The sequence below is a fragment of the Ailuropoda melanoleuca genome, chromosome X, assembly GCF_002007445.2.
Source record: "Ailuropoda melanoleuca isolate Jingjing chromosome X, ASM200744v2, whole genome shotgun sequence".
NCBI classification, from domain to species: Eukaryota; Metazoa; Chordata; class Mammalia; order Carnivora; family Ursidae; genus Ailuropoda; species Ailuropoda melanoleuca.
The window spans coordinates 26567873-26594818 of NC_048238.1; the positions used below are offsets into that span (position 1 = coordinate 26567873).

At 42.3% G+C, this 26946-nt stretch overlaps 1 protein-coding gene across 14 annotated transcripts in view; it reads right to left on the reverse strand.

Moving 5' to 3' along the window:
* DMD (dystrophin) overlaps positions 1-26946 on the reverse strand; it is a 2070581-nt gene that overhangs the window by 137670 nt on the left and 1905965 nt on the right. For 9 of the 14 annotated variants that reach the window (XM_034649821.1, XM_034649815.1, XM_034649816.1 and 6 more), the window contains one exon: positions 2423-2484. In XM_034649821.1, coding sequence (XP_034505712.1) covers positions 2423-2484 — 62 coding nt within the window. Of the gene's footprint in view, positions 1-2422; positions 2485-8109; positions 8272-26946 lie in introns of those variants that run through there. The other 5 variants (XM_011222856.3, XM_011222851.3, XM_011222855.3 and 2 more) reach the window with 3 other exon arrangements.

The window sequence follows — 26946 nt, forward strand, 5'->3', positions numbered from 1 at the left end:
CACCAGTTTTGCTTTCATGATACCTTTCGTGAACTGAGTGCAGATAAATGCTTCCAACCATTTATTCTAGAGCTCAAAGTAGCAGCTCGGACCTAAAGGGCTATCTTGTGAGGAAGAAATATAAGCCCCAAAACACTGGCAATTTTAGTTCTGAAAGCCGTAACACAAATTTCAACACCAGTTCATTTCCAATCGGGATAGCTAAGAACAGAATTTCAAAGGAGGTTGGAACTGACCATTTATTTAAAATGGCTATATTTTATGATATGTAAATTATGTCAATAAAGTTGATTTCATCAAAGAAAAAGTTTGTAATAAATGGGCTCTAAATTCCCCTGCAACTGTAGAATTCTATTATCTCCCAAAGTCAGGTGATCTCTCCAAGGTCAGAAATCACGCCAGATTACCGGCTTTGAGTTTACCACCACATTTGAATTATTGAGAAAACTTCAGAAATATGATGATAAAAGGTGTATTTAATTCCTACTGAAGATACAAACATCTATTTATTGATAGTTCATAATTAGCTTTTTTATCAACCACGTTTGTGGTTTCTCATTACAGAGCAATTAAAAGTAATCCAGTAGAGTATACAATGTAATGAAACGGAAATATGGCCATGGTACATTACCTTTAGGTGAAAAAAAGCTGATTATAAAACAGAACCATCCAACTTTTGTAAAAATGTATATACAGAAATTTTTGAAGCTACCTACTAGATTATTAAATATTAGTTAACTCTAAGAGGTGGGTTATAGAGGATGTGTCTTCTTTTTTGTTCATTAGCTTACCTATAAACTTCAAAAATCTGAACAATTATTAATTCTATAATAAAGATTTTTAAGTAAAAGTAAATTCAAATATTTCAACTACAAGTCACCGTGATTAGAGGTAAAGCATTACAAGTGGGCTGAATTGGTGTAAGCCCGAGGCTGTAATCAGGAGGCCCACGGATGAGTTCAAATTAGTCTTGATCGACAGATTTCTCATTTCTTTTGAAAAATCACAAGTCCTGAGAGCACAGGGCTAGGATGGCCTGCTCGCCCAAAGAAGCCACTGCCTACTTCAGATGAGGCCTCCATTCTCTCAACTGCCAAAATGTAAGCATGTAAGTTTTCCACCTGTGGTCTAGACAGTGCAGCACTGTAAGCCAGAAACATTCTGTAAGAGCTGAAAATGTAGTACTTAAAGATTAGTTGATCCCAATTTTCTTCAAATTTTAAAAAAGTATTATGTACATATGTGCACGCATACACACACACCACACATACATACTGCTAAACTAAAATGATACCGTATTAATTGAAATGTACTAGGTATCTCCGGCCAGTAGAATTGCAAGTGACATCTTTTGTTTTTCATGCTTTTTAATTTTTATTTTTTGGATTTTCTAGAAGGAACTAATTTCACATATAATTAGAAAAAGTCTGGGAAAATAATTTTTTGACTAATGTCTCCTACCCCATTTCTCTATAATTTCATTAACCAATGAGAACCTAAGACAGCAAGTCAGCAAGAGCTACACACACACACACACACACACACACGCACGCACACATGCGTATACTCACAAAGGTACAAAATTTGTTCGATCACCCTGATTCCCATGGGCACTGTCACATAACTTTAAACCCAAAAAGTTTACCTTATGCATTTTAGTCTGTAAATACATCCATTCACAAAGAAGCAGACTTAAAAATTTGTTTTAGTAGTAGAGAAGACGTATTTTTTTACTTAAAAAAAACGACTAGTTACTATGTAAGAGAATTCATTTCAGATTACTCTCCAAAGATCTAAAACGGTACAGAGTGGACTTTCATGAAGCATTAGGATGGGTGTTTTCTTCTTATTTGGAGGCTGTGTGTCTGTTCAAAAAATTCCCACTTATGAGGGGGAAGAAAACGGACAGGCTCTCACACAAACACAAAACAAGACATAGTGGAGAAATCATTTAAATGTTCAAGCTGATGACATGACAGGCTTGGGAATTATAAGCACTGGAAAGACTGCAGAAAATTCCTACCACAATATTCGTGGTTTGGCAAAAGCACTGTCTTGAGTTCACAGGGAAGAAATCAATAAGAACAACTTGAAACAGTTTTCTTTCTTGGTGGGAAAAACAATTGCCATAAATTGCAAGTATTTTTTTCTATCCTTTTACGCAGCAAGAGAAACTACAAAGTCCTTTTGGCCCTCTCAGGTATATTGAATTTTCAGGAATCGATGACATTCTAAAACTTATTTTTAAAGAACCTCTGTGAAAAAGAAAGCTGTCAATTTTGGGTAGAAAGGTGTCGTTTTCACCCTTTAAACAATCTAGCGATAGATTTAGACAACAACGTGCACACTACAAACTACTTTATCCTACTTTTATCCAAGTCACCTGTCATTTAACCTTGAGCAAACATGGCCGTGTCCTTACCTAAAGACTGGTAGAGCTCTGTCATTTTGGGATGGTCCCAGCAAGTTGTTTGGGTCTCGTGGCTAAAACAGAAAATACAAAGAGAGACTTTAGAATTTAAAATGGGTAGTAAAGAAAAGGAGGAAAGAAAAAGATGGCTTGCTTCTATTTCATTCAGCATTGTTACTTCAAAGGACTTCCGTCACACAGTCGAGAATGTTTCTTACAAGCAGAAAGGCTGCTACCTTCGCCGTCAAAGGGAAAAGCTACAGGAATACGCTTTGGGAAAACAGAATTTGTTTCTTTGTGGCGGCCACAAGTCAGTTGTGCTTCTGTTGTTACAGAATGACTTGGTTATGTAATCAATAATCAAAAACCAGGATTTCTTCGCCTGTCCAATGTAGACCATTCAGAAAGGACACTGACAAGGGTTACTCATCCTTGTCAAAGAGACACAGGACATCGGTTCAATAAATAAATCACCTCACTTCTCACTGGCTTTCACCACCCTTGACATCTTTCATTTTTCCCTTACTCCTTCTTCTCCATATCCAGGTCTCAGAGCCACGATGACGGCATTTCACTTCGGCTTAAGGTCTAGCCAGTGCCCGACCAACCTTATCCCACCTTCCCTCTCCCCATGACTTACTTCTCAAGTGCCTTTTTTTACTCAGTACTCCACACACCACTCCACCTTTTCCTATATTTACTTGGGCCTGAATGAAGCATTCACAGTTCTCTCCCATTTCTTGAAGTTCGGCTAAGTGTGGTTGCCAGCTATCAGCTCCCGCCACAAAAAGAACAAAACACCTTTGTTCCTAATTCAGTTGCATGAATAAATCCAGGAGAGATAACCACATATACTTTTCCTTACTTTGGCCCATCTACATAAATCCCCATAGCATCCAATTTCCAGTTTGCAGGGATTACACAACGGGCTTTGATAGGGGAAAATGCAGCCCTGAACACAGGTACTTCAGGAGTCATACGCACAGCCTGTTCATATCTTCAGGGGAAGGTGGGGCTGCAGAGAAGAGAAATCGCGCACGCGTGGACACTTCCAGACGAGCGCCAGGTACAGAGGTCTCGCACGGAAAGAGGAGTTCAGGGAGGGCAACAATGTCAAGCGACCTCAGCACAGACTTTTCAATCCGAGGTTTGGATTCTGGCTCTGCACCCTGCTACCGGCACATTCTGGGACAGGCCTACTCACTTGGGAGAGTTAAGGGATTAGGTGACCAGCACGTTCTGGGGCTCCATGTATGGTTGCTTTTGCTATGATGTGGCCCCCAACTTAACGCCCACTAAAGGTGAGCTTTTTACTAGTTGCTGACACCATAGATGCGGATCCACCTGCCGTAAGGTGGCCAAGCCTAAGACCCTTTGTAGAGAACAAAAAACACTTCGGGTGAATTATCTGTTTAAAAAAAAAAAACAAAAGAAGTTGAAAGGAGAAATACTTATTGTGGCTTGTGAAATACGATAATAAATGTCACAAAGCATGTGGAAATTCCCCAAACTGTACGCCTTCCAAGCCCATCCCCTCTGATATTTACCATCCGGTGATGGAACAGGGAAGACCACGGCAAGAAAGTTCCAAGACAATGTTCACTTGCCAGGGGTTGTTTCAGTCTCTCCCAGACACGTTCATTTTGGGTCTACTCTTCCACAGAGACAATTCGCATGTACCAGAGTGACATCCAAGTCTTAAAGGGCAAGGAGAGCAGAAGACGCACTCACGAAGTCCGTGCTTTCCGGGGTTTTAGGAAGCCCCGCACCCAAGCTGGTTTCTGAAGTGAAGAGGTGGGCGGAACTGCTACTTGATATGCACAGCACAAGGAGGCTGCAGCGTGCGGCTTCAGGGCTTCACGGAAACAGTGTTGCTCGTGCTCGGGTGTGTTTTAGCTCGGAAAGTGCCCAGAGAGGAAAGACCACCCTGCGTTTGGGCCTCTGTCATTTCCCAAGGCCCTGCGTATGGGGACGCCAGGGAGGGTGGGAGGGAGAAGAGGGGGAAAGCACATGTATCCACACATATGGGCCCTTAATACACACAATGCATGATGATAAAGTCCCGTCTATACGATGTGTGGGAGGGCTGTAGCATCTTCAATAGATGGGCAGAAAAAGCTGACCACCTAACCAGACGGAAGCACAGACCAGTGCTCTGAAAAGGCAGCATCTGTAAAGAACTTCAAATGGGATGAACACGGTGACTTGAACCAAACGCAATTCCCAAAGAAAAGAGAAACTTGCATACGAGGGGCAGGGGAATCCCACCCGGCGTGAATGTGAGCTTCACGGAGCTGCCTCACGACTGTGGTCTACTGACATGTCTACCTTTGTAAGGAATTTATTCCAGCGGTCAAATTGTGAGAAGGATTTTCAAAATTCCGTTCTCATCCATCAGTCCTTAGCTCAACTGCTGTTTCCTTTGCTGGATGACAGCAGAAATTCTAAGCCCCCACATGTATCCCCACTTCACGGGTTATTAGATACGGGCCTTTCCAGGTGCTCGTTTTCCCACTTACCTGTGATGCTGGGAGGGGGGGCTTGAATAACCTAGATAAATGAACCCAAATACATCCAAAAGCCCATTCTCTTTTACCTCCTTGCCCTCCAAAATGCAACCCTGTTCTTTGTAAGCAATGCCAAGTAACCAGAAAACAGATTTGTAATTTCATCTTTACGGTCTTAGTTTCACTTCAGCTGCACACCAGAACCAAGCAAGAGAAGTGAACACAAGTGGAAAGAAGAAAAGAATAAAGGGTGTGACTAATCCTCACAAATAGAAAAATCATCTCCTCATCATTCAATGCTAAGAGCGATTGACAACCCAGCTCCAATGACTTCCGATTCTTCGGTAACTATAAGACGAACCAAATGTTCGCTTCACTGGATGTGGGTGTTTTCAGCGTGTGGTGAATTCACAGCCCTCGTGAGACATACTGAACCCCCAGAAGAGAAAGAAAAGATGAATATGGACAGTAAGCAACGGCAGGCACCAATCTGCGAGACTCCTGTCTACATCCTGCCTGACAGGACAAGCCCATTTTTGGCCGGTGATCAACAGAAATTTTACAGCTGTATTTATTACTCTGTGTCTGGCTTCAAAAACAGTAGAGAATTGTCAGTAACTCCAGGAGAAGCAGCTCAGGTCTACCTGGAATCTACAGGAAACACAGAGAAAGATGCTGTGCCACAGAGCCGGTGGTGGGAGGGAGTGTGGGTGGCGCCGTTCTTGGTAAGTGTCTCTTTTTTTGTATTTCACTTTTCACATCGGAAACGCGCTCTCCATATACCGTGCCCAACCAAAAAGGAAACTCTGAAACCTGTTCACAAGTTAGTGGGCACATCTTTGGTCAGTCCTCTGAGAATAGTGATGGTTCGACGTAGATCAAAATTCTGCATGCCCGTTAACACAGAGACGAGAGCTTCATAAATAATCCTTAAAACGCTCTTTAAAGCTTTAAAACATGTTATTGATTTTGGCCCTGCTGGTTCCAAAGCCTGATATCAGACATGACTCTCTGAACAGCCTTCAAACCCTGACTTCCCCTCGTTTTTAAATGTGTACAGACTACAATAATCTCTCTTTTCCCTTTTATTTGGGGCCCTGATAGGAACCTGATGCAAATTAAAATACCAAATCACTGGAAGTGAGAAAAGACCCCGGCAACACTCACTTGTCAATAATAAGAAATTAAAGCATTACTCGACTGAGCACAGGGCTGACCTAATTTCCTACCATACAATTTAAATTTTCTCTCACCTTCTTTAGTTTCAAGTAGTGTGCAAGGTTATTATAACTGCCTCAGAGCTGTTCCTGCTGTCAGTGCTGGAATAATCAGACTTATTGGAATTGCTTTTTTAGTTTCTTAAAAACAAACATTAAACACTTATAAAAAGTAACAAATTTCTACTTCAATTTCTACTTCTCTCGCCGGGGAAATGGCAGTTGCCTAATTAAAATAAGATTTCTTCCGCCACCACTGTTATTGGGTACTGAAAATATTCCAAACAGTTGCCTTTTAAAAAAAAAAAAAATCTTTCCACTACTTCCCGGGGAGGAAACTAATCGCTATGCAGCCGTATAAAAAGATATCGTTCTCTTGCGATTTGCAGAGGATTAGAGTTTGGCTTCATATATAATCTGGAGCCCATTGATCCACACACACAAAATCATTTCCCTTTAATCTGGGGATCAGACTCTTTTTCTAGAGGAACCTTGGCATTTGCATGCTGAATGTTGAACTTGGCGTGCACTGCTGGAATACTGGCAGGGTGGGAATGGGAAAATATATTTAAAAGTTTCTGCTACCGTGGGGAGGGGGTGGGGGGGGCGGGTGTCAGTCTGAGCATCAGAAATCCTATTCTAGTCCCCACTTCTTGTTCCCTGGGATATTTAACATTTTATTCTGTTTGGCTCAAGCCAGATGATTGCCTCGGTGATTGTGCCAGCTGTTACTTGTCCTCCCTCTATTTGCTTTTTGGGCTTAAATCCCACCCACCCTCAACTTTGGCCAAAGCAATTTCACTTCAGGGTCGTGTCCAATCCGAGATCAAACAAGGCTGACTGAAACCAATTCCACGGTGATCAAGGGTCAGAGACCTTTCGCATAACCGTGGTTTCATTTGCTCCTCTAGCTTCTCCAAGAGCAACTGTATCCTGCAAAGAAGGGATGTGGCACAAGGAAATAAAATCCAGGCAAAAGAGAAAGGGTGATGGGGGTGAGGAGGAGAGGTGACAGGGATAACAAAGCAGAGACCAAGAGGCGCTTTCTGGCCAAGGAAGAATGTAGATTTCACTTAAAGACTTTGGGTCGCCACTTAAATCGGATGCACTTTGTTTTTCATGATGTTAAAGCATTTGATAATTAACATTATGCCTCCGTCAGGCAACTACACCCTTTCAATTTCAGCTTCAAACTTAACTTCAAATTTAACGGAGATAAACAAACTGTCCTGTCCTTTTCGTTGCCAAGATCAGATCTGGAATGACAAATTTCGCTTAAAGACGAGCACAGACACCTGGAGAAACCCGAGAGGACACCCAGAAATGATTGCACACTCAACCCCAGAGGGCAAAACAAAAAACCACCAAGACAAAAACCCCTGATCCTCCCTCTGTGTCAAATCCTGGACTTCTGGGCTTTAATTGCTTTTTCTCTTTCCTGATTTCTCCAAGTCTTGGGGCATGGAACGAACACAGTAGAAAAGCCAACAAGGGGAATGTCAGTTGGAATCCTCAGAAGAAATCAGGCAGAAAGTTGACCTTTTGGCACTTGCAGTGCAATGGAAGGTAAAGCCTCGCGCACCCCTTCCCTCCGCGAGGTCGGGCGACGATTTAGGAACAGCCTGTCTGGCTCAGGTCCACACACCCCGGAAAGGGGCAAAAAGCTCCCGCGGCCCCAATCCCCGCGTGGGGAACGCGCTGTCCCCTCTGGGTACGGCAAGAAAGCAGCTTTTTCTCTCCGAGCCCATCCCAAAGCCAGAGGAAGGGGGCTCACCGCAAGCCCGGCGTCCAGGGGCAAGCCCCGGGGACGCACCTGCAGCGGCGCATTAAGGACCCGCGGGGGAGGTTCCCAGACGCCCGGCCGCCCGGCGTCCCGCCGCTGCGCTTGTCCAAGTTTTGGCCGCCCGGGTTTGCCCCCTGCTCGCGCCACAAGTGCACGGACTGCGGCGATCCGAGGGGGCCGTGAGCCACTTACCCTTTGAGCTGCTCCCTCATGGCTGCAAGGGCTCGGCGGTCGAAGGAAAGCGCGAGCGGAGAAGTGAGCTTCCCAGAGCTGCCGGGCTCCCCGAAAGTCGAGCGCCGCCGCCGCCCAGGCTCGCAGCTGAAAGCACTGCGGAGGAGCCGGCGCGGGCAGGCAGGCGGGCGGGGAGGGGGCGCTGCAGGCAGACGGGGCGGGGCCGGGCCGGGCTCCGCCCCCACCTAGCGACCTGGGAACCCGGGCTCTCAGAGACCCGGCAGTGGGGACTCGGCCTCGCAAAAAGGAAAGGAAAAAGAAAAGACAGACAGGGGAAGGGATTTAAGGTAGTCCTAGGAGCCTGAAAGCCCCACACCGCCCTGCTAGCACCGTCTTAAAACCTCCAGCAAGACTACTTGTTGCTTAAATAAATGACCTAGGTGCAAATGACCTCATTGCAGATTCTCCCCCCCCCCCCGCCCCGACCCCAACCGCTTTCCCTGAAATGAAGATTAAAGTGGTAGGGCTGTAAGGACCTGAAATTCAGGTTATGCTCACCCTGGGCTAAACGGGCTTTTTAGGAAGCATTTGTACTTGTGAAACAGGGGTCTCAAAGTGGAGAAGGGCAGTATCAGCGTCGCCTGCGAACTTTTGATTAATCAGAATGCCTGGGTCTCAGCCCAGACCTTCTGAATCAGAAACAGCAAACTGAAGTTTGAGAACCACTGGTATAGGCTCTGTAGAAAACACCACCACCACCAATGGTGTGGCACGGTTTGGTCTTTTGGTATTATTTTCGAGAAATCTAAAAGGAAACCATTTCCAATGGAACATTTTATTGGAAAAGTGGCAGGGCCTGGACAGTGCAAATACTGCTAATCTTAGAGTTTGCCATATGACAATGCAGGTTAACTATGCAAACCTATTTCAAGCCGGGAAATATTCTGGAAAGAAGAAAGCCTTCATTAGCACAGTAAGTTTTTGCAACCTTCACATAATATCTTCGATTAGAGTCACCCGAGTATTTTAAGATAAACTCCCTTAGTGGTTTCATTGTCCCTCTTTGTCCATTTATTTTGTTGGCCTGCTTTTCTTTTTATCTTCTTTCAACTACTTGCCTTTCACTCTGTCTTCTGGTCGATTCCTTCCACTTCAGTTTACAGCTGAAAACATGTCCCCCTTTTTCTTTTAAAATATCCTCTTTTTGGCTCAACATTTTTTCCCTGTAGAACGTTCGAGCTAAAGGGACTGTGGACATCAGTCTCCCTTTACTGTCTGCTACAGCACGACAAAGAAGCAAAAAATAAAGTACATGAACAAAAGGGAAAGGGGGTGCCAAGTTTCTTCATTCCCCTTGACAAACCAAATAAAAATGTAAACGTTATCACTGAAGACTTGTGCATGTAGGTAGAATTGGTTTTGCTATTTTAAAGCAAACATAGCACTTCTGCTGGCATTTTGCCTCATAAATTGAGACTTATTAACGCTGTCTTTTAACAGTTTTGAGCCAGTGAGTGGCGAAGGCAGCTTCTATTATGGTCTGAGGGGGGCACACTAGGATTCCCTTTGGGTGAGGTTGTGCCTTGGTCAAACTGCAGATTCTAGGTCTGCCCTTATCTTTGTGGGGGGAGAAGGATTAGTATTCTGTGATGAAGAAGTTGTGGCCTTTGCTATTAATCAGTGACTAATCTCTGTGTCAATGTGGCAAATCACTTAAATACTGTTTATGTTTATTTCAATGAAATGACACAAACCTCACAGCATGGGCATTTGTACACAGCAGAAATCAATCAGTTAAAGGTTTGCAACACTTGTGCTTTGTCATGTTTCTCCTCTCTTGTTATTTGTTTGTTTTACACTTTTAAATTACCCGCTAAGGATTCAGGCATGCTGATACGTTTCTCTAAAATATAAATGCTCAAGTCTTTTTTCTCACTGTTCACCTAGGAAACTACTAGGAACGATTCGTTGGACAACAAAAAAGAATGGAAAATAAGAAATCACTATTCAGATTTTTTCCCTTAAATTTGACAGATGGCAATCCTCAAAAATACATCTTTAAGTTCTTTTTTAGACTTGAGTTATAGGCACTTGAAGACTTGTTCCCAACTCTTGATGTTATTTTAGAAATTAAATACTCCAAGTATTATTAAGAAATGACTTCGGCATCACAGTAACTGTTTTATTGTCAGTTTCAGTTAGATGCTGAATTTTGCTTATTAGTAAAAGTCATTAAGAAAGTCATTTATAAATCTTCGTTTCATATATAAATTCTATAATGCTGCTATGTATGAAAATACATTGTTTATAGTAGCTGTCCTTACTGTTTTGGCGTGAATCAGAGACATGAAAGGAACATAGGGCTCTGCCACCAGGAAAGACAAGTTGCAATTCTGACTCCAGAATTCACCATGAGCTATACTCATGCCGACGGCATGGCTAGAATGTGACAGTGCAAGGACTGGACCAGGGAGTTTTGCTCCAAGGCCTATGCCACCCTAGTACGCTGCCATGGGGAGATGTGGCCTCTTTTATTGTGGGGGAAGATCTGTATTTTTTTCTTTTGTGCTCCTAAGCCATCTCACTGCTGTCTGACAGCAGAGGAAAGTAGGTTTGCTACAAACAGGATTAAGGAAGGAATGAGACAGAGTAAGGTGTAGGAACCGGCAACCCAGTAAATTCTTCCGTACCCAAAACTCCAGTCTTTTAACCACTTAAATGTTGCATGTACTTAGAAAAACAAAGACCTCTCTGACCTAAGGGACTGTGCTGGATATCTCCTCAGTCTCCCCTCCTGCTCTGTTCTCTGCCCTTCTCCACTCTGCTCTGTGCCCCAGGAGGTTGGGCCTATGGGGATGTCATCAGTCAGGCTCTCTGGCACCCTTTGGCTTCCTTTTGCTTTCAGCCAACGGGAGGCCATGAGGAAAAGCCTACAGCAGGAGATAAAGGGCAGGAGGAGAGAGACGTTTGCATGTTTATTTCCCAAGCTCCCTCCTGTTGGCCTTGCACCTGGCTGTGGCTAAGTTCCTTGACCCACAGCCACGAGCTGGGCGGGCATTTCTACAGCAAGAGCATTTTCCAGGCTCTCCCTTTGCTCTTGTTCTTCCCCCGACGCTGCTCAGGTTTTTGTAAATAGCCTTTTTTAAAATATTCTTTTCAAGTACCACTTTTGAATGTACCCATCTATTTTTCTCAGGATCCTGACCAAACAGGGACCCATCCAGTCAAAGCCACCCTCTGGTTCACTAAATTGGTTGCTGAGTGGGGACTCCTGATGGAGAAATAAGTTAACTCTACCTGTTCGAGCTGAAAAGAAGACTGGGTTCATTCACTGAGCAGCTCTTTCTAGAAGCCTCCTCTGTAGCTGCAAAAGAAGCCTCTGGTCCATTGGGGGTAAAGGCAAATCAACAATTATGAACGGTGATAACAGCAGGTGTGAAGGTAAAGAGGCCACAAACAGCTTTTTCTTTTCAAGAGCTTCAGTGGTCTCTTTGATCTTTGGGAGAGAATGTCAAGAGATTCAGTCGGTGGGCAAATTGAGAAGGACCTAGTGTGATGATCTAGAGTTTGGCCTGTGTCCTGAAAGGTCGGAATGTAAGCACGAATGTGGTTCTTGCATATTTGTCTTTTAGAAAAAGCACTCGGGAAATGGAGTGGGGACTGGGTCAGAAGAGTCTGGAATTAGGAGACCAGATACAAGCGGACGTCAGCCTGATGAGGACCTAAACACTGGTAGTGGTACCGAGGGGAGAGATAATAAGGTTAAACACTATAGGAGCCATGACTGATGAGACGCGCGGATGGAAGAAAGGGAAGACCTAGGACCCTGGGCCTCAAGCTTGGCCACCACTGCATCTCACCACCCTGAAGTTCTGCTCTAACTGGCCTTGGGCACTGGGATTTTTAAGGGGACTCTCACGCACAGCCAAGGTTGAGTCACTAAGCGTGCAGGAGTAATATGCACCGAGCCAGGAATGTCAGGTTCAGGCAGAAGAGGGTCAGGGAGGGAGCATGATGAGTTTGAGGTGGCAGTGTGACGTAAAAGGCAGCTGGACACCTGAATCCTGAGCTCAGAGGGAAGATGTCTGGATTGGAGCTATTGATTTGAAATGTCAGTGCTGGAGGGTCACGGGTGTGGATGAGCCCACGCTGTGGAGGGTGTGAAAGGCCGAGGGCAGAGGACAAGCTGCTCCTGCGTTCTGCAAACACATCCTTTTCCTTTTAGGCGGCTCGAAGTTCAGTGTTAGCCAGATTTTACCATTACAAAAGGAGGAGCAGAAAGGGGAAGGAAAAAGACAGGCAAGGGTTTGCACTGGGCACTTGCCTGGGGAAGGCCCCGAGGGCCTTCACCACCCCCAGGGCCCAGCTTCCTCTAGCTGTAAGAGTCCCCACCTGCCCTGCTTTGTGTCCCTGAGCGCATCAGAAGTATAACCCGCACTGTTTTACAAAACACAATGGGAATGTAGGCAGTACTTCAGTTAAGCATCATAGATATTGTACAGTACAATTTCAGCATTTGCGTAGTTAGCAAACGTGTAAGGATTCTATGTTTCTCTGTGCAGAGCACAAGTATGAGCCGTGAACGCTGAATTGGACGTCCAGTAAATGCCTACAATGATGGTGAGTCACTGCCAGCTAGGGCAAATGCCACGGAGTACTAATTAAAATATACGTAACAATCTCTAGATCCATCTGAAACCAGCATCTTCTGGATGTAAGAATCTCCAGTCAGTTCACATTAACTCGTAAACGAAGAGGCCTCTACTTTCAGACACAGAGTACTTCACACCCACACAAAAGCCTATTCTTCCAGGCCCTTCCCCTGCAGGGAGACAGAGTAAGCCAGGCGGAGGAAAGTCCTCTGAGCCAGCTGCCATCCAAACCAGAGATTTCACCAAATAGGCTCCAAATCAAGTTGAACTTGGCTTCCCTCTCATGTGGTTTGCTTTTAGTAAGATTTTTCAAAGCTTCCCAGAGCCACCTATATCACACCGAACATCTGAAAAGATGTGAAGTTTAACATCTTCACTAAAATAAAGCCACACTTCATTAACCTCACGGGCCAGTGGTTGCTTCCCCGGAAGGAATTCGGGTACCTATTAGCCTGCCAGCTATGGCGCTGCCCCCGTGTAAAGCAAACACTGCCACCTGCTAAAAATGGGTAACTGGTTAAGGTGGTTCCAGCAGATGGACGACAGCATTACCAGTCTACCTTAACAACGGCTCAAAGCCATAACAATCTGTCTGCCTTTCCCAAAGGATTGTGCCAAATAACAGGAATTTCAAAACTAGGCAGAAATTCTGACACTCTGCATAATCTCCCTTCCTCTTCAGCTACAAATAAGGCTTTGTATTCGATTAGACTCACAGCAGGTGAAAACCCCAATTAGTGAATTCATTCTGGGGCCTCTTTCTACCTTCCTCCCACACACCAGTAAAAATAAATAAATAAATAAAAATAAAAACATAAATAATAAGGCAAGTCCTGAGACTTTTCCAGATCACAAGTAAATTAACCCTTGGATCTACCCAATCAGACCCTTTAAGACATAAAGAATTTTCACAGGAAAATACGGGGATGTTGAAAGATCTGTCCTTCTTGACTTCATAATGGGGTTTACAGAAAATTCTATTTTGCTAGATGTTATTGTTTTCTTCAAATCCATAAATACTCAGATTTTCTGATCTAGAAATTACAGTTTTTCTTTCTACCTGAAAACTCACAAAGCCAATATTATCTAAAGAATGATTAATGGACAGTCTGCAGCAAGAGAGAATGATTTTTAAGTTATGTTCTTATTTTGGTATTTGAGATGAGAGAAAATATTAAATTTTAGTTTTCACAGTATGCTTTGGCCTTAGGAAGTGCAAAAGTCTATATTTCATACTTTGTAAATATTTACTTGTCAAAGGAAATTCATAATTGGACAAGAGTACAGGTATGGTTTGAACATTCAAAAAAAAGCAAGACAGCTTTAGTTCTTAGAGTGATTTACTTACACTTTGTCAATTGCTTCTCTGGAAATAATTCACAACCGAGTTTTATTTATGAGCATATGATTAAAAAAGAGCAGCTTTGTCTTTTTTAATTGTTTTAGTCCTGTCACTTTTCTTGAAACAAGTCGTAGGACTTATTATCCACAAGAAAACACTGAACATATATCAAATAGCAACGCAGCTTTTAGAAGTAGTCATTTGTTACTGTCAGAGGTTCATTTCATTTTGAGGCTTTTTAATTAAAATGCAAAATTCTACATACATGCCTGCCTAAATTACTCGTTCTGAAACACTCGAATTTCATAAAAAAATGTTAAATGCTAATGTAACCATTTTTAAAACTTATGACTTGGTTCTTAAGATTGGGGGGAGAAAAGTACACAAAGGAATTACCAGTCAATTAAGCTAACAAAGAAGTCATCCTAAGTTGAAACAGGTAAGGGAAATTTAATATTCAAATGCTACCGACCAGGATACCAGGGTTGTTTTTTCTTTTTTCCCCTCCCTTTGAGACGCGTCTCTACCAGAATCAAAAGCAGCGTCTTAACCTTCGGCAAGCAGAGCTGTATATTCTGGTAGAGGCGCGAAGACGAGCAAGGCAGAGCTCCTCCGGACCAATTCTGCCCCTTAGAGGCCACTTAACCCCTCTGGAGCTCTGTTGACTCATCTGTAAAATTCGGATACTACTGCATAGGGCCATCGTGTGGGTCAAATGACATAATGACTAGGAAAGCGATCTGAAGGCCGGGGGATGCTATATTAATGCAAAGTAGCCTGTTGTGCAGTTATGATTCCTTAAAAGAAAACCCAGTATGTCCAGGAATACTGTTGGGAACACAGCACAAAATAAATTCAGCCTAGACACTTTTCACTTGCCATTTTTAGACTGCTGCATGAGGGGAAATGATCGCGCTCAGAGTTTGTCTTGCCTTTTTAGCAATTTGCAAAAGGAATCTTTCCTTCTTCTGTTTTGTACATCCAAGAAGGAAGCAAGTGGGTAAACTAAAGTGAGATTTTTTTTTTGCAAGATAAATCAGTAACCACAAGCCTGAGATAGGAGTAAAATTTACACCCTTTGTCTCCTTCTTGGGGGCCGAGGTGAAAATATCCATACTATTCACACATGTTAAAAGGTGTATTCACGTTCATATTGTCAGAGAGCAGCGCCCTGGAGTAGTGAGAGAACCAGTGAATATTGGTTTTGCAGGGGCCAGTGGGAGAGAAAGATCCCCTCCACCCTGAGGGAGAAGTCCTCTCCGTGGCAGGCCTTCAACAGCCAGGATGTGATCTGAACTAGCCACAGAGGGACACGGACGGGATTCCGTAAAGGGGGAAATGGAGGTTAAAACCAATTTAACCACTTAATGATTTACCAAGGGCTAAAGCGTATACTCCAGCTCTGGTTTATTTTTGTCAAGGCTTTTTTTTTTTTTGAGATAAAAGGAAAATACAAAAGCAAGGGATTTTAGTTCATTCACATATCTCCAAGAATTTTTTTCATGTGCTGTACCTAGAATAAGTTTCTCTTGCGTATTCCCCTACATTCATTTCTTTAGTCGACCGTGATCGTGATGTATTTCTTGGGTACACACGTCTCTTTGCCTATCAGTTAAACTCTTTTCACTATTCTTTATTATTTGTAAAGCCTCGAAAATATTTGGAGGATGGACATGGAAATAGTTTACAATTTCAGCATTGTAACCAGATTCCACTACTAGGGCCACCCAAATAGGGCGTAGACTTTAAGGAGCTTAGAATCTAGTGGGGGGGGCAGGAGATAGACTCATGCAGGAGGAGAAAACACAGTATCAGATAGATTGGTAAGTACAGAAACGGAGACATAAAAAAGGAAGAAAAAGGCAAGAGTGGTTTGACCTACTGGGTTTAAGGAACACACATGCCAATGAAGAGTAAACTAGACTTAAATCCCCAGGTTTCATGCATGTTTTTGTTAGTATATGAAGAGCAGAAGCAAGTTTCCTAAGTTGACTCTGAGCTAATCTCTCATATTAATAATTTACTGAAGCACAGATTTTTAAATGTTAACATACTGCTGTGCTATAAAATCAGATTATCTTTTGTTTTGGAATTCAAAAAAGAATTGGGCCAATATTGGCTTTTGTATCTCAGGAAGGTTAATATTTAGAAAATATACTATCCCAGGGCGCCTGGGTGGCTCAGTCCATTAAGCGTCTGACTTTGGCTCAGGTCATGATCTCAGGGTCTGGGATCGAGCCCTGCATTGGGCTCCCTGCTCAGTAGTGAGTCTGTTTGAGATTGTTTCTCCTCCTCTCACTCTGCTTGACATTGTTTCTCTTCCTCTCACTCTGCTCTTCCACTGGCTCGTGCTCATGCTCTCTCTAATAAATAAAATCTTAATAAAAAAGAAAATACTACTGTCCACACTAGAATATCAAATCACATTCTTGAGTTACCATCAGGACTCTAGTGTGGGAATCTACGTCCTCACGGGCTGAACTACCTTTAGAAGCCTTTCCTCCTATGATGGAAAGAGAAGAAAAAAATTGGCATCACCTGTACTTGTAAACATTTTTCTTTTTAAAGAAAACTGAATTTGGAGTGGGAAGAAACAAGCACGGAGAAGAAGGTATGGAGCAGAATGGAAATGTATGCCAAAGAGACCACTACAATTGTCCAGTTAAAAGAGGATGAGCAAAATGGCTGACAGGGAGTGGGAGATACAGGTTTCCGGTTATAGAATGACTAAATCACAGGAAAAAAAGTTCAGCAGAGGGAATAGAGCCCATGGTATTCTAATAGTATTCTAATAGCATTCTCTGGTGACACATGGGAGCTACATTTGTGAGCACAGCCTAATGTATAGACTTGTCCAATCGCTATGTTGAACACCTGAAACCCATGTAACCTTGAGTGTCAACTACACTTCAATTAAAAAAAAAGCAGATCCTTTGGGCTGTAAGTATCTTTGGGGGGAAAAAAAGCCACAGAGAGAGGATGAAAGCCTAAATTAAGAAAGTAGCACTGGGAATTGGTGGTGAGGTTGAACTCAAGACAGGTTACAGGATACAATCAATTCTACCTTTCAACCAATTGGATGGGAGGGCTGGAGGAAAAGGAAGACTCTAGGATTACTGATACTGGTACCAGAAGCTGAGGATTCATATCTGTGCGTATACTATGTGTGTATTTACATGTCGTATTGTTCCATAAAGGCTATCGGGCAACTTAGAAGAATGAATAAATTTCAAAAATGAATAGATAAAATCCAAGATGAAGAAAATGTAAATAGAATAAAGCATTAAGAAGGGAGGAAAAGTCAGAACACAGATTTGAAGATTATCGGGCTTGATATAGTTAGAAAAATTTAGTTATGCACACCCACCAGGATGAGAAAGACAGATGACACAAGGCTTGGGAGGGTGTGGAGCAGCTGGAAGTCTCCTGCTTTGCTGATGGGAATGTACACTGGTCCGACCACATTGGACAACTGGCCGAACATAGACAAGCTGAACACATGCAGATCGGATGACCCTGAAATGCCACTCTCTGATGTATTTCCAAAAGGGACATATACGTAGGTTCACCGAACGACACAGTTTAGAATGTTTCTAACATCATTCTTTGTATCAAGTGTCAAACAGCAATACAATATCTAAATCATAGCATATTCACACGATGAAATATGATATAGCAATGAGAATGAACAAGTTCATATGACACTATGGATGAATGCGAGTTTTAAAAAGCGAGACACATGTATGATTCCATTTACAGGAAGTACCAGAACAGGCCAGAGTAATTTATGGTGTTCACATTCAAGAGAGTGGTTACCCTTGGAGGGTGGGTAATGATTGGAAGTGGGGGGGCAGGGAACTTCTGGGACTGGAAATGTTCTGTTTCTTGATCTGGATGCTGGTTACGGAGGTGTGTTCAGACTGTGAAAATTCATTGTACTGTCTACTCAAGATTAAACCTTTTTCTATATGTCAGTATTTTCAATCCAAAGTTTTTGAAAAGGGGTTCTAACTTGGCTGTGGGCTTTCCGGATGCTGAAGCAAAAGTAAAAGGGTAAGAGGAAATAGCATCACGTTTATTATTTGGATTATTGATAAGGGGAAAGGAACATAATTCTTTAAGTGAAGCAAACCAAAATCCCGATTCTGTCTTAGATCTAAATAAAAATACTGCATGGTTTGCCAATGTGCAGCAAAACCCCCTCAGTAGTTGTCTTTATGGTGCCCCTCCACGTAAGCCAAGGCTCTGATGAGCCTGAGCCCAAGCCGTCTTCTGGGACTCACAGCAAAGTGAGCCAAGAATGCCGCTTTCTCATGGCCAGGCCTGCGCCACAGATAAAACACGGTACGGTACTTTGCCAAACTATAGGTCATGAACCATTCGTAGGTGGTGAAATCTATAATGCATCATCACGAATATTGTTTTTAACGACAAAGAAAAGAAAATACCAAAAAAAAAGAATAGAAAATACAAGAATGGATTATACAGTAAGGATAAGTAATGCTTTGTGAAACTCTTCTTTCCACATACACACACGGATAGAGAAATATTTAGAGATAACGTGTGTGCACGCACGTGTGTGTTTGCACTGGGATGATATATAACATGTAATTTTTACTGTGGACTGGTCCAAAAACAGGAAAGCTGGGGCGCCTGGGTGGCACAGCGGTTAAGCGTCTGCCTTCGGCTCAGGGTGTGATCCCGGCGTTATGGGATCAAGCCCCACATCAGGCTCCTCCGCTCGGAACCTGCTTCTTCCTCTCCCACTCCCCCTGCTTGTGTTCCCCCTCTCGCTGTCTGTCTCTATCTCTGTCAAATAAATAAATAAAATCTTAAAAAAAAACAAAACAGGAAAGCTAGAGACCTCCTCTGCATGGAGAAAAAGATAGAATGAGGACCTATAGGACAGGTACACATAAATAAGTTTCTCTAGATGAAGATTTGGAAGTAAGCTGGGGGCAGTCAGTTTGCAGTTCTACTCTCTGGTAAGGGCTGGGTGTTACAAGAGACTGGAAGGGCACTACCAGCTTCAGGAGGGGGAGCAAGTTAGGGAGGTGCTCACTGAATCTGAATCTCCAGCCCCATGAGGTGCCGCTAGGGGCTGAGGACATGCTTCGAGCTTTGGGGAGTGTCTTCTCTGCCAGCTGTTCATTGAGGGGACTGTACGCGTGTACGCTCGGAATCACTCAGCCTTTTCTTTTGATTCCAAACAACATGGTGATATTGTCACATTGCAAAAGGAAAAACATTGCTGCAAAAAGTATTGTCAAGGGGTGTAACTAGTGGCTCATAGTAGAGCACGCAACACGCTGGAAAACATAAGCTGAGAAATCATCCTTCTGCTCTCACCCTGCAGCGGGACCAACTTTGCAGCCCTTGCTAGAGTGCCCGTGTCTAGGCCCACAGACTGGCAAGTGTGTGTCTGACAGAATGATGACATCTGAGGGCTGAAAGACGCCCATTCTATGTAATACCTATAAATTGGGGAAATTGGGTCTGAGTGTTTATAAAGACTGGTAATGATGATACTTACACTAAAAGAAAAAAAGATTCTTACACAATTATAGGAACACTTTAGATGGTCTCTAGCTATGGGCATATGAAGCATATGAAGAATCAAAATAACATCTTTGAGAATAAAATTCTTTTCAAAAGAATGACCAGCCAGGAAAATAACCAGAAAAGAAGTCATAATCCTTCTTCCTTCAGTATTTAATCACAAGCATTCACTGAATACACTGCAGTCATAAGTGATTAATTAACTCTATTTCTCATCACTGTTTTTCATCTTGGAAAATCACCAGGCTATCGATGCTTTATTTCTACCATTGCCAGCAAAGCTACACACCGACTGCCTAGCCCAGGGTGATTTCTCACAAAATAAGAATTATCAGAACACATCTCATGTTACCTATACCTAAATTCAGAGTCCTCTTCATCTGCAAAAGAACTTGCTGGTAACTTTTCTCCAACACCCTGCAAGATACAGCAGAATGGCCCCACATTCTGGCCCCTCGCTGGTAACTAGCTCTTGCGATGTGCCTTTGTATCTCCTCTCATCAGAAGCTGGAGTCTTTCCCTGCCCCCTTACCTGTGATGACCCTATGACAGGACTTGCTTTGGCCAATAGACAATATCAAATGCGACACAAGCAGAAACCTGACAAGGGTATTTGTGAAGAAGCCTGGGTTACCCTGTTGGATCATGAGACACGCAGACCTAGTTGAATCTGTTCCTAAACGACAGACTGTCAACTATCAGACATGCAAATCAGGCCACCGTAGCCCATTCAGCCACGAGCTGACCACAGATGCATGGGCAGGCCCAGCAAAGAACCATCAGAATGGCCCGGGCCATCTTCAAATAGTGAGTTTTATAAATAAGCTGTGCTTGTGTTAAGGGATCTACAAACCGTGGCTCCAGAGGCCAAGTCTGGCCTGTGGCCTGTTTTCACATAGCCTCCCACCGACGTATGCTATTTACAGTAGAGCTGAACAAAAAAAGAATATGCAACAGAGACCCTATGTGTCCCGCAAAGCCTCAAATACTTACTGTTTGGTCCTTTATAGAAGTGTTTGCTTCCCTCTGTGTTAAGCCATTAATTTGGGGGGTGGTTGGTTATATAGCAAAATAGAGCCTATACACAGCTACTCCCCAGAAACAATGTGAAAAACGAAGACTTTCTCCCAGAACTCAGTTGACGTCTGTTCAATTTATCCTCGGCACTTGTCATCTAGTTGCTTGTTAACTAAGATAACACTTGATATGAATACAATAAACAGACACATAACCCAGGAGGTTATTTTTGTAGCGCGCTTCTCAAAATTACAACTTCTAAGGCAAGGTAGGAGAACAAGTACACATTTTTACCAGCTTTACGCATAACATCCCCATGCTAGAAAACAACCCAAATGTCCACCAGTGGGTAAATGGATCCATGCAACAGAACGTACTCTGCCATGAAAAAGGAACGAACTACTGATTTTCAACTACTGAGAGTCAAAATCATTATGCTAAGAGTAGGAAACCATATACACAAAAATACCATACCATTCCACTGATATAAAATTCTAGAAAATGCAAACTAATCTGTAGTGACACACAGCTGACTGGCAGGTGCCACGGGCCAGGGGTAAAGGGAAGAATGGTCTGCAAAGGGGCACATGGTTGTTTTGGGGGTACAAGAAGGTTCTGTACTTTGTAGCAGTGGTTTTATGGATACACATATATCAGCAATCAGTGTACATCAGCATCGTACACTTTAAATGCACGCAGTTTATTATGTCTAAATGATCTCTAATAGAGTTGATTTTTAAAGTTTTTTTTAAAAAGCATTTGCCCTAAAATCAAATTTAATGTTCAAAAATGTATACAAGTGGACAGAAAATGAGGCGCATTACACAGGATGTTTATATAAATATAGGACAGATTCAGTTCATGGTGTCAGTCCCTTCTGATTAATTCTGAAAATACCAAAACATTAGATTCAGAAGCGACCTTAAAGGTTAATGAATTACATCCTTTCATCCAATACAGAAATTGCCTTTAGGGGTGAAGCAGTCATTTCAGCCTTGAGTATCTACTGCAGCAGGAGTTTAATGCTTTTTAAGGTAGTAGGTTCTGTTTTTTGGTAGCTCAATTACAAAACTTACGGTAACATTTACTTAAAATCGGCCTTCTTCATAACTCCCACATATGTATCCGAATCTGTTCTCAGGGCAAACCAAGGAAAAACAAAACAAGGAAAAATAAACAAAAAACACAACACAACCAAAATGCAACAAAGCACATCACTTCTTGCCTTCTAAATATTTGAGGCCCTCTATTACATTCTCCTTAATACTACTTCCCCCTAAGCCAAATCGAAATACCTGCATTACTTTTATATTTTTTCCTATATAATATGGTCTATAGGCCTTTGGCTATCCTGGGGATATTATGAGCAAAAAGATCCATTTAAAATGTGATATTCAGAACGGAGTAAGTGGGATGCTCAGAGCCCCTTCTTTGCCCGTATTAATGCCATCTATAACTGTTGTAAACGCCATATCACACTTTTCATTCATCCTGAACTCATGGGTTGCTAAAAGACTCAAGGGTTTTTAAACATAATCTGGTATTAATTAAGGTCTCTTTCCTCCCATGTTTTTAAATTACTTGAGTCTAAATGTGAGATTTATGTCCTATATAAATATGCCTTCGAAGATATTTCATCTCCTAATAAGAACTGATCTTTCTAACTGATTTAAATCCATTAATGTTTTGATGTATTTATCATATAAAGTATTTACAAGTTCTATCAATTTCATATTTATTAGTAAGTATAGTGACTGTCTACCATCATTCTCACAACAAGTGAGTAGCTATTGTGGATTCAGTTCTATTCGGTAGTAAAGAGACCAAAATGGATCAAGATGGTCCCTATCTTCTTGGCATTCATAGACTATAGCAGGAGACATAGGTATAAGCAAACAATCACAACTCAGATAAACGCTGGTGGAAAGCTGTGCTTGCTGAATAGGACAGAGTGATACCTGGGCAGAATCGGCCCACTGAGGTCTTCAGGCACAGGGCCAGGGTGACGAAAGAAGAGTTAATGGAAAAAGCAGCAGCCGTGTGCGAAGGCCTGCTGATGTCAAATACAGGGCAAGGGCAGGAGCGGACTCTACCGCGTGGTAATCCTCATCTGTCAACTGACATTCTTTGGGTGTTTTTGTGTATCAGCTCCAAATTCACTCTATTATCCCGTCCACTCTTCTTTCTCTTGTTCCTAAGACTGTCAGAAGAAACCTTGAAAACTATGGTGTAAAATCCTAAGATATACCGTCTACAACAGTCTTCTCATCTAACCATCTGGTAGCCATAACAGAAATGGAACTGAGGGGAATTTGTCATGACAAGTTTTGAAGATATCATGCTAACTCCCAAAGAGTAGGTTTTTGTGAGTACTCCTTATTCATCTCTTCAGTGTCATTTTTGAAGACTGTAGTGCTCATCGACATCAAGCTGAATGGAATGTAATTTTTTAAAAAGATTTTATTTACTTATTTGACAGAGAGTAAGAGAGAAAGCATGAGCAGGGTGGGGGCGGCAGAAGGAGAGGGAGAAGCAGGCTCCCCGCTGAGCAGGGAGCCCGATTTGGGGTGGGGGGGGATGCAGGGCTCGATCCCAGGACCCTGGGATCATGACCTAAGCTGAAGGCAGACGCTTAACCCGCAGAGCCACGCAGGCGCCCTGGTTTGTAATTTTTTTGTTTTATATTTTAAAGATCAAAATAATGTTTTCTTTTTTCCTTGTATGACATCACCAATCCCCTTACCATGTTTTCTCTAAGCCTACCACCAGTAGCTCTTTCCATGGCAGCAGCAGTAAAGTTTCAGTTGCTATTAGGTACACAGAATGCACTCCTGTCAAGTGCAAAGGGGCTCTGCCCCCAACAGACTAAAATCTAAAATCACTAAAATCACATGACAGCACTTCTAGCAAATTAGATCTGGTCTCGGAATTGATTTTAGTTTATTTTTTTAAAGATTTTATTTTTTAAATAATCTCTACACTCAAAGTGGGGCTCTCAAACCTACAACCCCGAGATCAAGAGTCATGTGCTCTGCTGACTGAACCAGCCAGGCGCCCCTCGATTGATTGACTGATTACAACAAAAGCGTTATGAGTTGAGATTGTCTCTAGGATAGTCTAGAAAAGAATCCTGTTCCCATTAAACTTGAATGAAAATTTGGTTGGATTTATGTCATCTTAAAAGCCAAGGATACTCTCCTATAAAAAGCAAGGGATCTGAAGGTTTCAGACTGTATTAAATTGTTCTTTACTTATCTGTGGCCCTAATGAACGTTCGACCTTCAGTAAAGAAGTGGTTCTCTATTTCTGACTTGTAAGTCATAGGAGTTGCAGGGAAGGGGTTAAGGTTAGAAGAGGGAAGGAACCCTTCTGTGGTTGTATTCAGTGAGCACAACTTTCCATCAGCACACATCTGAGGTGGGATCGTTTACACCTATGTCTCGTGCTGTCGTCTACAAATGCCAGGAAGATGGGGACCATTTTGATCCACTTTGGTTTCTTTACTATGTAACAAAACCAAATCCATTGTTTCATTGCTTTTCGGTGGCTGTCTTTCCATTTGGTAAATAAACGAGGTAACATACCTAGCTGTTTTAGTCATACAGCAACACTAATGTTTATTTACTTTCCTAAAATTGCACTCTCATCTCCAGTTTGCATCACCCAGGAGCTTTGTATATTTTGGCAGATTTTAACTAGAGCTAAATAATTGGCATATATTTATATTTAATTTTAATCAAATGTAAAGACATGAATGTAAAACAAAGACTTGCTCAAAGCTCCCTTTATAGATGAAATATGATTACTGAACTTAACAGTAGACCATTCACTGGGCGGAAGGTGGTTGATGCCCTTCTTCCCTCTACTTTTCCACCCTTTGGTGACATTGGTTGTATTTCAAGATTCTGAATGGTGTAAATGAACACTTTACTGGAGCGGCATCTTTACCCACAGCAAAAAGAAATGTGCTACCTAGGACTAATAAAGTCGTTTATGAGTTTCAATGAAGAGCAAATGCAAATGGTAAAAAAAAAAAATTCCATTATTTATTAGCAGTAAACCCAGTATTTTTTTGTAAAGCAGTTTTCACAGAAGCTCTATTTACGTTAGCTTTTCCTAAACCTTGCTGCAAAGTGTCGGTTCTTTCTAATATATAATCAAGGGAATTTTGTGTGGGGAAGAAAACTTCTCATCTTTGTAAAGGACAGTTAGAGGAGAGCTGGGAAAAACAAGAAAGCCTGTGCATGAGGATTAAGTGTGAACATAGGAATCGAATGCATTTCAACCATTATTTTAAAAACATCTGAAAAAAGGGGCTTTTTGAGTGGAGTCTGATTTCCAACTTTAGACCACTTCCAAATTTAATAATATGCATTATTCTGAAAACGAAGGCAGATATACATATTATCCCCAAATAATTCTGAATTAAATTCATCCACTGGTTTTTTTTTTTTATTAAATTTCCTGACTCTTTGTATGAATCTATTGACATGTTTTTTTAACTTTTCTAACCAGAAGAAATTTTAGTAACCTTTAATAATAATGAATTCAATCAAGTTTACGGTAAAAATTTTTAGTGAAGAGCCAAGAGAGTCTGATTAGGTCACACCTAAAATTTCACTTTTTACATAAAAATTGACAAAAGCACAGCAATTGAAATTTGGCAAAAAAAAAAAAAAGAAGAAGAGGTTTGTATTTATAGGTATCTTTTCAACCTGGCAAATTTGAATCCAGGACATGAATTCAGACAATATAGTGTTTGAATAGTGAGGAAAGGCAAAAAGATGTCCAACCCTACTTACCCCCACTGAATTATGTTTTTAAAAAGATTTATTTATTAGAGAGAGAGAGAGAGACTGTGCGCGTGCTTGCCAGAGCATGGCGGGGAGGGACAGAGAGAGGGAGAGGGGAAGCAAACTCTGCGGAATGCAGAGCCCGAGGTGGGGCTTGAAACCAGGACCCCAAGATAAGGACCAGAGCTAAAACCAGGAGTCTGACGCTCAACCAACGGAGCCACCCAGGTGCTCCTGAATTATGCTTTTAAAAAAAATATGTTTTAAAAGCCAGGCGATTTCTCCCTTTTCTGAGGATAGCTCTCTGAAGCAGATGCTACCAACGTGATAACATAATTACAATAAAAATTTTGTACTGTCACAAAATCTCACACTTAATTTGGTCCTGGTAACTGTTCTGGCTTGGTCTACTTTTCACCTTAGCCCCCCCCATTTATTCTCTGACATAAAAGTCATATTAAGAACCATGAACATTATGCAGAGAACTATCAAACGTGTGGGCTAATTTTTGCAAAGAGCTTACCTGGAGAGGGAAAAAGAAAATGAAATATGAAGCAAGATCAAGAAAATATTGTTTTTGACCTCATCGAGGGAATGAGAGCGTTGTCAACAGACTGACACCGCCTTCCTCGCCAACAGGATGGCTGGCCGTGAGATGAACCTGCTCGCGACAGGCGTGGTGGCAGGCCAACTGGGGCAGGACTTGTCCCAGGGAGGCGCTCCCAGCAACACCTCTGCTTGGACCTCGGTACTCAACTGACAGTTCCTATCAAGGGCCTGCTTCTGAGGGAAGAGCAGAGAGGACAAAGAAAGTGGATGAAGACAAAGACTCCTTGGTGACAGGCTCTTAAGAAAGAAGCAAAGAACCAGCTAAAGAGTTCCAACATCTGGAATTCCAGCCTAGAAGCTGAGTGCACGGTGAGCCGGAGAGGGCACTGCATTGTCTGTGTGATCATCGCTCCGTTTCTATCACCGCCGTGGTGAACTGTCAGAAAGGAAATGGAAACTTCGTGTTCAAGAACTGCAGTAACGAAGTGTCTTTGATGAGTGAGTTCTGCTCTTCCCACTCCAAGTCCCCTTAAAGATCATACGAGCACCTCCTATATATATATGTATGTATTCTTTCTTTTCTATCACTCTCCTTCTGTCCCTCTGACACCTCACTTTGGAGCAGACCAGTGCGTTGTATCTCCAGTCATCTATCACACATTGTAGAGACCTGAAGTTTTAGATACTAAACCATTTGGTCTGTCAATCAACCTCGCAAGCATCCTCAGTGCCTTTAAAATGCTATTCTGAAGGACCATCTGCAATAAGAATGATCATTAGGTGATGATAAACAGTACGGAGTCACAGGTGGCGAACGGAATAGTATTTGAGAGCCGGTTTCATGTTAATATTTTACATCACGTATTAAAGCCATGTGCCAATAATGAAGCAGAAAACAAAGAGGGTGTCGGAGAAGAGCAGTCATGCTACTGAAAGCAGTGATATA